Here is a 12,014-nt window from a genome sequence, read left to right as displayed (position 1 = left end):
TACTGCACATTACAGTACAGATCCTGTTTACTAATACCACACATTACAGTACAGATCCTGTTTACTAATACCGCGCATTACAGTAAAGATCCTGTTTACTAATACCGCGCATTACAGTAAAGATCCTGTTTACTGATACCGAACATTACAGTACAGATCCTGTTTACTAATACTGCACATTACAGTACAGATCCTGTTTACTGATACCGCACATTACAGTAAAGATCCTGATTACTAATACCGCGCATTACAGTAAAGATCCTGTTTACTGATACCGCACATTACAGGAAAGATCCTGATTACTAATACCGCGCATTACAGTAAAGATCCTGTTTACTAATACCGCGCATTACAGTACAGATCCTGATTACTAATACCGCACATTACAGTACAGATCCTGTTTACTAATACTGCACATTACAGTACAGATCCTGTTTACTAATACTGCACATTACAGTACAGATCCTGATTACTAATACTGCACATTAAAGTAAAGATCCTGATTACTAATACCGCACATTACAGTAAAGATCCTGATTACTAATACCGCACATTACAGTAAAGATCCTGTTTACTAATACTGCACATTACAGTAAAGATCCTGATTACTAATACCGCACATTACAGTACAGATCCTGTTTACTAATACCGCGCATTACAGTAAAGATCCTGTTTACTAATACCGCGCATTACAGTAAAGATCCTGTTTACTGATACCGAACATTACAGTAAAGATCCTGTTTACTAATACCGCGCATTACAGTACAGATCCTGATTACTAATACCGCACATTACAGTACAGATCCTGTTTACTAATACTGCACATTACAGTACAGATCCTGTTTACTAATACTGCACATTACAGTACAGATCCTGATTACTAATACTGCACATTAAAGTAAAGATCCTGATTACTAATACCGCACATTACAGTAAAGATCCTGATTACTAATACCGCACATTACAGTAAAGATCCTGTTTACTAATACTGCACATTACAGTAAAGATCCTGATTACTAATACCGCACATTACAGTACAGATCCTGTTTACTAATACCGCGCATTACAGTAAAGATCCTGTTTACTAATACCGCGCATTACAGTAAAGATCCTGTTTACTAATACCGCGCATTACAGTAAAGATCCTGTTTACTGATACCGAACATTACAGTAAAGATCCCGATTACTAATACCGCACATTACAGTAAAGATCCTGTTTACTGATACCGCACATTACAGTAAAGATCCTGATTACTAATACTGCACATTACAGTACAGATCCTGTTTACTGATACTGCACATTACAGTAAAGATCCTGTTTAATAATACCGCACATTACAGTAAAGATCCTGTTTACTAATACTGCACATTACAGTAAAGATCCTGATTACTAATACCGCACATTACAGTACAGATCCTGTTTACTAATACTGCACATTACAGTACAGATCCTGTTTACTGATACTGCACATTACAGTACAGATCCTGTTTACTAATACCACACATTACAGTACAGATCCTGTTTACTAATAACGCGCATTACAGTAAAGATCCTGTTTACTAATACCGCGCATTACAGTAAAGATCCTGTTTACTAATACCGCGCATTACAGTAAAGATCCTGTTTACTGATACCGAACATTACAGTACAGATCCTGTTTACTAATACTGCACATTACAGTACAGATCCTGTTTACTAATACTGCATATTACAGTAAAGATCCTGTTTACTAATACCGCGCATTACAGTAAAGATCCTGATTACTAATACCGCACATTACAGTACAGATCCTGATTACTAATACCGCACATTACAGTACAGATCCTGTTTACTAATACCGCACATTACAGTACAGATCCTGTTTACTAATACTGCACATTACAGTACAGATCCTGATTACTAATACTGCACATTACAGTAAAGATCCTGATTACTAATACCGCACATTACAGTACAGATCCTGATTACTAATACCGCACATTACAGTACAGATCCTGTTTACTAATACCGCACATTACAGTACAGATCCTGATTACTAATACTGCACATTACAGTAAAGATCCTGATTACTAATACCGCACATTACAGTACAGATCCTGATTACTAATACCGCACATTACAGTACAGATCCTGTTTACTAATACCGCACATTACAGTACAGATCCTGATTACTAATACCGCATATTACAGTACAAATCCTGTTTACTGATACCGCACATTACAGTACAGATCCTGTTTACTAATACCGCACATTACAGTACAAATCCTGTTTACTGATACCGCGCATTACAGTAAAGATTCTATCTATAGAGGGGCTTCTACAACAAACCACTTCACCTGCACAAAGAGGTCATGTCCATGTTTTTTCATCAGAATATACAATATACAGCTCTAATATCATTGTTGTGTAAACTAGACTTTTAACAGTCTGAGGATGATAAAATATTCATAATTTCAGGACAAACAAATGCAGAAAAAACAAATGTCTCCTATGAGTCACACATTATGAAGGGACATATGGATTATACTAGTAATGAACATATGTATAAGGCAGAAGAGTTCATGTTAGAAAATACTGTATTTTTCTGCGTGGGTATTAAATCCAGACTGTAAGATGAGTTATCATACAGGCAGCAGAGCACACAGCATTTATCTCTCATACTGGATACAGAAATATGCCTGAAAAGCCTGGCCATTTACTGGATCACAAAGTGCTAAGGAGTTAAGAGATTTAGCAATGCCTGGCATGGTGCCCAACCTAAATGGCCGTAAAAGCGGCTGATTAAATAGAATTAACATACTGATTGCCAATCTGTAGATGGTGCTAGTGACTCTACAGAAAATCATTACCTGCCCCCAATGTGAACAGCCCAATACCAGGCAAGCACCAGGAAAGCAAAAAGTGATTAGATCTCCATGTTTAGCTCATGGTCATCAGGAAGCTGTGACATATCACAGTACCAGGAGAGATTCAGCGCCACAGTGCACACTACTCCTCTGCTGCCTGCAATGATCTGCTTACATGCTGTGTGTGTGCTCAGTGCCTGTTCAGACTGCCTGCCTGCTGGACGTCTGTGCTGGGAGACCTAAGACACACAGACAACTTTGGAGATCGCTCAGGAAGGCTATCTGGATTATTTACTACCTGGATTATGATAGTCATATCCTTCCTTGTGATGACCATAAGTTTCTAACAAGGTGAGAACCTGAGTATAGTCTCAGCAGAAACAATTGCAACAGCTGCAGCGCTGGGTGTAGGCAGATCCCAATGTATGAGAAGGAGCCGTGTGAGCTACCTGCCCCGGAGATCTGAGCATGGATCTCACATACTTCATGGATGGGATCACTTCTACCCAAGATCTCTGTTCTTACACTGTACAGGTACACCCACCTGTTTAAAGCATCATGGGATGCGCTCAGTCTCAGCAGCTTTCTACTATTTCTGGGGCTTAATATGTTTACATTGATGTTCAGATCTTTCCTGGCACTGGAGCTGAAATACTTTTAAAGGAGAAGCACAGAAGCAATGTCTAAGATGATGTTTTGGAGGTTTCACTGACAGATTTATTGGGGGCAAACCTCTGTGATATTCAGGGTTACTTAGGATATAATCTCTTTGATGGAATGATGCACATTCAGGAGGATGGAGAAGGGTTTTTCTGATCTACATCAGTCTTGGGAAAGATGAAGACTTCTTATTGTTTTGTGCACTGAAGGACTGTGAGGACCATCTTCTCACCATGATCATGTATGGAGAGATGTTCCTAAACTCAAGCAGTGCTACAGAAGCCCAGATCATGCTCCAGACCAACACTCCATACCTGAGCAGCACCCAGAGACCAGTCAGCTCCTCAGCTTTCTACATGTCCACAGCCAGGGTACTGAAGGAAGGGGAGATCAACAAGCCTGACCTGATGACTTATATCATCCTATTTGTCCTTCTCTTCCTATCTGTGACTCTCATTGTCCTCTTTATTAACTGTCAGCTAAGGAATTCTTTTTTTGCAGGTTTACCTTATGACAGATCCCTCAGAGAAGCCAGGAGTCCTTGGAAGACTCAGTCTGTCTGAAGCACACATAGCCAGCATCTGGGATGGATGTTCCTATGTTTATTTTCTTTTGTAGTGGCATAGGGTTAATAGTAGGACCATAGACTTCTGTTTCTGGAGTAAATCATTGTAAATGCCATTTTACCGTAATTGTTTTTATTCATGCCAAAGCGCACAGCCCATTGAGAAATGATGATCTGATTGCCTTTACTAATATTTTTAAAGCTCTATTCCGTTATAACTTGTAGAGTCTCCGTATTTATAAGGACATTGTGATTTCCATCTATTTCTATAAAACTGCATGACCAGGCAGACTCCTTCATCACTGGATGTCAAGAGCAACTAGTACACGCTCAGTAAGCTAGTGGTTTGGTGCTCCTAAAGAACCAAATGTATAAATAAATATATATATATATATATACATATATATATATATATATATATATATATATATATATATATATCCATATAAAAGCTAAGGTATCGCCGCAGATGTAGCTGCGTTTGTACTGTGATACATTCAATAGAAAATGACACATTCTTAAAGTGAAATAAATAGCAATATTTCCTTTCTTCTTGAATTAGGTTACATTGATTTTACCACCTCTTTTATAGGGGCTATGCCGGAATATAATGGGAGTCTTGTCTGGCGGGAGCAAATACTTGAGGCAGAGCTCCTAAATATTCAGCTAAATTCCCTGGCCAGTTTTATAGACCCATAGGAGTGTCAGTCCAGACAATAACTTACAGTGTTAAGCCTATGCAGGTGTTTCTACTGCTCCGAAAATATATCTACCGCTTGTTATGGAGGGTAAACCTCTTCGTGTTTCTGTTAAAAAAAAAATCAGCCAAAATATAAAATGTGTTATAACCCTTGTAAAGCTGAAAAGTAGATTTTGCTGCCTTAGCCCTTTAAATACCTTGGCCAGGTCAAATTTGTTTGTTCCCCTGACCCTGGCACCAAACTCTCAGGGAACATGCCCACCAGCTATGTCCTGGCAAATAGTCTGCCTAATGTTCTAGGTGCCAATATTTTTAATAAGCATACTAAGTATTAACCCCAAAATGCTGAAATAAATTATTACGTGGAGTCAAAATACTCACAAAAAAGATCCTTGTGTGCCATTCTTTATTCACTTGATGATTTATAGATGGTATAAGCTCTGGGTAAGGCAAACAGTACTATAATGCATAGGCAATTGATACATATATATATATATATATATATATATATATATATATATATTTTTTATATATTGCCCAGTGTATATAGCATGAACTGTGTATTTTATATACATAGATTTGTTGGGACAACAACTTCATGTGTGGTCAGCGTTAGGAATCTATAATGTTTAAATATTTCTTTTGATAAACAACACAAAGAATCAGTCAATGTATTGCTCAGAGCTTCATCTACATAGGAGGAATGGTTATTCCTCTGCTTCCTCACTGGTCCTGCCGTTACTGTTATCAATGTACAGAACTGTAGCATAAAATGTACCGTATTTTTCGCCATATAAGTTGCTCCGGCATATAAGATGCACCCAATTTTAAAGGATGAAAATCTAGAAAAAAAGATTCTGAACCAAATACAATGTAAAGTATAGGACAGTGATCTTCAACCTGCGGACGTCCAGATGTTGCAAAACTACAACTCCCAGCATACCCGGACAGCCAATGCATGCCAGGAGTTGTAGTTTTGCAACATCTGGAGGTCCGCAGGTTGAAGACCACTGGTATAGGAGCTAATATTCACGTGTCCCCGCTGCTCCAGACCCGTCACCGCTTCCCTGGATGTCGCCCTCCATCGATGTTGTCGCTTCCCCGAGGTGTCCCCGTCGCTCTGGAACGTCTCTGCTGCCCGGTATCCTCGCTCTCCATCACCGCCATCACTTTGCTACGCACGCCGCTCCTATTGGATGACGGGACGGCGTGCATGATGACGTGATGACGACGAAAGAGAGCACCGGCCATGCAGGGGATCCTGGCATGGAGCAGACACCAAGGAGGCAGGTAAGGTCCCTCCCGGTGTCCTGTAAGCTGTTCGGGACGCCACGATTTCACTCAGCGGTCCCGAACAGCCCGATTGAGCAGCCGGGTTAGTGTCACTTTCGCTTCAGATGCGGTGGTCAGCTTTGAACGCCGCATCTGAAGGGTTAATACAGGGCTTCACCGCGATCGGTGATTTCCTGTATTAGCTGCGGGTCCCGGCCGTTGATGGCCGCAGGGACCGCTGCGATAGGACAGGGTTTTAATGTGTATTTGCCGTATAAGACGCACCAGCTTCCCCCCCCCCCCCCCCCCCCCAGTTTTGGGGAAGAAAAAGTGCAAATACGGTATATACTATAGAATAGGTCATGTAAGTGACATGAGAGTTATAACACCTAGTGCAATGCTAAACTACCAAAACATCATTGACTCAGAATTCTTAGGGAAATTGGTGATTTTGAAGGTTGCAGAGTAAATAATTGCTTGGTTCCGTAAAAGCTTTTTTGGGTGTTAGTCAGTGAGCAGCGACAACATATCTCTTTCTAGTAAGAAGTTTGTAGTAAGCGAGAGTATCAGGGTAAGGCCAGAAAGAAGGATCACATGTATTATTGTTTTTAGAGTAGATGTCTGATGAAGGAAACCCTTGGTCACTTTAGGGCATAGAGACCCCACTCCAGATACTCTTCTATGAACGAGAATGGATGCCCAATCTGTTAGAGTGACTCCTGCAGTGGTGAATCTGTCAGAATAATACATTTAAAGTCATTTACGGAAAATGAGCGCAAAGGAAACATCCTTTGAGCTGTCATCATGTTTGTTTGTTTTTTTAAAGGGGTTATCTTGGTGAGCTCCTGGTGTGTATGGTAAATGTATCTACAGAACGGTATTTTGTTCTGCATTTTTGTGGTTTATGAGGGGACTGTTTTTTGCTGTATGGAATGGCGGAGTAGAATGTGCTATTCCATATTCCATAGAAAGGCATACAGTAAAAACATATACTATGTGGTGTACAGTTTATAACATAAGGAATCTATATCTGATGGCTGCCACACTGGGATACCTGTCACTGGTATAAATTGGAAGCATCCATCAGGGAATCTTTCTGATATATACCCTAGATGAACACTGCAATTGTAAAAAAGCTTGAATCACCATACATACAGGCACAAAGGCTTATTAAAACCAGTTCCCAGCTTAATGTGGACAACCTATATGCTAAATGGAGGAGTTTGCAAAATACTAGGGTACAGCCACTTACACACCTACAGTTTGAGTAGGAGGCTGTTTAGTATTTGTGTAGTATACATGCACATGGATAAGGCTTCTACAGGGTGCCAATCCTTCTATAGGGTGGTTACGTGTAGCCCACCATGCTGGCCCCAGTCTATTGATTACAGCCATACTGATCAATCTGATGGCTGCCCAGTACCTTATAAGTGCATTATACAAAGCACTGACACTTGAACCCCTCCTCCCCCAGCATCACAAAGCCAAACTGTTCTAAAAACAAATAATAAACATAAAGGGTAGAGTCACTTGTGTCATCTTTTGCTGTGTATTTGCTACTGTGCATTTTCTACCTTTAGAAGTCAATGGGTAGCAAAATCAGCTAAGAAAATATGCAGCAATAAGGGGTAATTCATTAAAGGGGTAGTCCACTGGCCAGCGTTCGGAACGTAATGTTCTGAACACTGTTTTCTCACTGCGGGGGTCGGCCACACCCCTCATGATGTCACGGTCATGCCCCCTCAATGCAAGTCTATGGGAGGGGACACGCCCCATCCCATAGACTTGCATTGAGGGGGCATGGTAGTGACATCAAGAGGGACGTGACAGACCCCCACACCACGAAAACAGCGTTCAGATCATTAAGTTCTGCACGCTGGCCAGTGGACAACCCCTTTAAGGGCTGTGTCCTACACAAGTATTTTGCCTGCTCTTCGCCATACTCACCAGGAAGGGGGCATGTTCTTCCTGTGCTGTTTATTTATTACAATTTATGCCGGCACACAGGTGTAAATTGAAGTAAAGATCTACAATAGCTTAAAAATGGCATAGATTTTTGAGGCTGCTGCATGGTACATGCCTCTCAAAAAATCTGTGAAACAGGAAAAGAGGCAAAATTGCACAAACTAAATTTGCGCGGAACCACAAAATTCTTGCATGATTTTGCCACACTACATTTGGCACAGAGAATGATAAGTTTCCATTTTTAGCTGATATTTTGACCAAAACACAGAAGCTCACAAGCAGCCTGGTGCACTACACATAATGTGTGACTGGCATAATATGGAGGCATTATCTTAAGGGAGTACTCCACTGAAAAAAAAGCATATCCCTTATCCAAAGGATAGGGGATACGTTATAGATTGTGGGGGGTCTGACCGCTGGGGCTCTCCACAATCTCCTGCACGGCGTCTCAGCAGTCCATCTCTATGGGATACATGGTGAGGGCGTGTCGGCACCGTGCAGGAGATCGTGGGGGGGGGGGGGGGGGTCCGAGCAGTTGGACCCATTGCAATCTAAAACTTATCCCCTTTTCTTTGGATAAGGGATATGTTTTATTTCACTACAGTACTCCTTTAATGCAAGTATAATACTAATCAGCCACCCACTTGTGGATATAATATATATATATATATATATATATATATATATAAAAATCCAAAGAGAGCAGCACTCCTGTAAATCTTTACAAGGATGATGGGGTGCACACAGCCACAACAGATCCAGGTCACAGATGTCCATAGGTAGCAGACGAATAGGCGACAGCACTCCCATAAAGTGTAAATAAGCGGTCTTTATTCACATAGACATGGTGGCGACGTTTCGGCTGGCTCACCCAGCCATTATCGAGCTGGGTGAGCCAGCCGAAACGTCGCCACCAAGTCTATGTGAATAAAGACCGCTTATTTACACTTTATGGGAGTGCTGTCGCCTATTCGTCTGTTTTATATATGTATATATATATATATATATATATATATATATAAATATCTTAATGGCTGTTCCTCAGTATTTTGCGCCTGTCTGCATCCTGCTGGGAACTTCATTTTAACCCTCCTAGTGAGGCTTCTTTACTGTGATTTTAAAGCGTACCTGTCATTTCAGGTAACTGTTTAGGATAAGCTGTGTGTACATGAGGAGCAGCACTATTTCTGGCCATAATATAACTTTTATATATTATTTTTTAGCAGATTTCTGCTCTGCAGGCTTCATATCTAATTTTCAGTTCTCCCAGAACTGGTGGGCGGAGTTCTTCCTTCCCCTTCCTTAGAATTGTATGGCTTGTCTTGCAGACACAGGACAAAGTTGATGACTTTAACAGATGATTTTAACAGCTGGAGAGGGAAGCATGTTTGTCTAATAAGATATATTACAAAGTTTAAAATATTTGCTTGTACTATTGATCTATGCAAACTTTGTTCAAATGGCAGTGCCTATTTAGTTAATTTTGATGCAATTTGCATTTATTTAAAAATAGCCAAAGGCAAAATTGCTCAATTTAATGGCAGTTTTTACTCAGCTCTGTGTTAATACCTAGTGTTCAAGGTACATAGCACGTGTCCTTCCTATATGATCTCTTTATGTAAGGTCCATTATAATGCTAATAAGGGTAATGTTTTCAGCTGCCTCATAACAAGGGATAGCAACAGGACTGGTTACTGCTGGTTGTTTACTACAAACGAAAACTACATATAAAAAAGGTTTTACTTATCATTAATACTTATCAGCACAATAATCATTTTATTGCTGATAAACTCCATCACCACTTGAGAGAAAAAGTAGCAGGATTTAAAAAATTTATGCAAACATGTTAGAGAAATAATGGCTCCTGGAGATGTACGCTTTTTATCAGGGAAGCTTTCCTGTAACAAAATTGTGTGAATAAAAAGGGCACGTCACCAAGAAAAGCAGGGCAAGATAAGAACCGTTCTTCACAGAAAACAAAGTAAGTATAAAGTCTTTTTGGTTGAGGATACACAAATAAAACCAAAATGTAAGTGACAACGTAACACGACTACAGTCAGAAGTAATGTTACCGAGAGGATCCTATCTATATATATATATATATATATATATATATATATAGATAGGAGTCTAAGCTCCCAAATCCTTATGAGTGTGCATGAACGTAACCTCCCCTTCATTCGGTATGCAAAGAATATTTAGCAAAAATCACAGCCTAAATAAACACTGTATGGATACATATAATATAAGGCAACTTGTGCTACATTTTCCTATTTGGCACCAATTCAGGGATCTCAATGCAGCCTGCAATATAAACAATTGGAGTTTTTATTCTGGTGGTTGTGGCTAGGCCCAGGGACGTGAATAGTGCAGGATTAACTATCTGAAGATATTCTGTCCACAGGTTCTTGTGTAACATTATATATAGATAAAAGTCAGCTTACCATTGCCCTGCTGCGGTGTCGCCCTCAGGATGCCTTCAGCTGGCATACTGGAATTTGTAGGTTTGCAACAGTTTAAAATGGTACTCCGGTACTTCAGCATTTTGAACATTTTGTTCAGAACGCTCGGAGTCAGAGGCTGTGTTTGTGACGTCACGCCCCCTCCATTTATATCTATGGGAGGGGGCGTGGTGTGACATGAATGGAGGGTGTGTGGTGTGACATCACGATGGGGCCCCACCAGCGGGTCCGCCGCAATAAGACATCTTATCCCCTATCCCTTGAATAGGGTATAAGATGTCTAGCAGCGGAGTACCCCTTTAAGGCACACTGGTTGGGAAACACTGCCTTACTGTCTTACGGTTGCCGCTTAGATCTCCCCTCCAAGTGTAGCCAAACTTCATCAGCAAGAACCAAAAATTCAGCAATCCAGCTTGGCTAAAATATACATTTTATTCAACTGATTGAAACGAATAATAACTACACACATCATGTTAACTACCAGGAGCCCACACTAAGGCCCACACCACAAACACATTGGTCTGTGTGTAGGCTCCTGGTAGTTATCTTGCTGTGTGCTGTTTGTTTTAATTAATTGAATAAAAGTTCTGTTCTAGTCAAGCTAAATTGCTGGTTCTTGTTGATGGTGTTCTTGTGTATGTAGCCAGTTTTCATCACTGAAGTTTTAGTAGTTTGCACTTTATAATGACTCCACTTTTCAATTTTGCTCTCTATGCACTTGTAATAAACTTGTGCTTATAGTTCAGCAGCCAATCAGAGGAATCAGAGCAGTAGCATGGACCAATCATGAGCTAGGGTGCGTGTCTCAGACTATTTCAAATATCCTAGAGGTGCTGTAGCTAAACTGTTGTCACAAATTATAGTTATTATACCTAAAAAACAGCCAGACAGCCAGCAGTAAGTAGAAAATAAAACATAACAGCAAGTAACCGTAACTACTAGGTATTGCCTTATATGTGATTTTAGTGACTGGATATCCACTTTAAATGGATTATTCGGCCGTGAAAAAAAAAACAAAATGCAGGGGGGACAGTCTTTTCATATCTTACCTTACTCAAATTGAAATTTCTCCTTTCTGGACCTCCAGAGATATGCTTCCTGCCATTCTGAATTTCTTTGCTTCCTGGTTCTGCAGCACCATGCGCACAGCCGCATATCCTATGATACCTTGCCCATTGTCTTCCTGTTCTGCGGCCCCTCCAGCCTTTCACATGTCCTTCCCCCATTCAATCATAGCTAGTGTAGGGGTCAACAGTAAAAGGTAGGATACTACTGAACCTCTGGCAGGGGCTCGGCAATTGAAAAGAGGAAAATGCAGGCCAAAACGCTAACGTATACCATATATATGGACAAAGTTGTCTAACTATACAACAGTTATAGATTAGTGAGTAATTTTCTAGCTCCAAGGAAGAGTAGTGAGAAATATTTGTAATCTATAGAAACACTGCCTTCACTTTCCATCATTTTTAATGACAGGTAACCCAGGTGCCTTCACTATAGATAAGAACTGATTCCCTTTCTTTTGGCTTTACGGTATTTTTC

General features: G+C 40.4%; 1 protein-coding gene across 1 annotated transcript; it reads left to right on the top strand.

Annotated features, from left to right (window-relative positions):
- The first annotated feature begins 2,829 nt into the window (after positions 1–2,829).
- Positions 2,830–5,251, top strand: SMIM32 (small integral membrane protein 32). Its single transcript, XM_056575081.1, has one exon. It carries the CDS (start codon positions 3,742–3,744, stop codon positions 4,069–4,071), a length of 330 nt encoding a protein of 109 aa, XP_056431056.1. The 5' UTR covers positions 2,830–3,741; the 3' UTR covers positions 4,072–5,251.
- Positions 5,252–12,014: the final 6,763 nt, after the last annotated feature.

The sequence above is a fragment of the Hyla sarda genome, chromosome 4 (genome assembly GCF_029499605.1).
Source record: "Hyla sarda isolate aHylSar1 chromosome 4, aHylSar1.hap1, whole genome shotgun sequence".
NCBI lineage: Eukaryota > Metazoa > Chordata > Amphibia > Anura > Hylidae > Hyla > Hyla sarda.
The sequence above is the reverse complement of the archived record's forward strand: the minus strand, read 5'-3'. Positions and strand labels throughout refer to the sequence as shown.

Coding starts and splice junctions, on each gene's coding strand:
- SMIM32 (XM_056575081.1), top strand. CDS start 3,742: ATGATCATGTATGGAGAGATGTTCCTAAACTCAAGCAGTGCTACAGAA.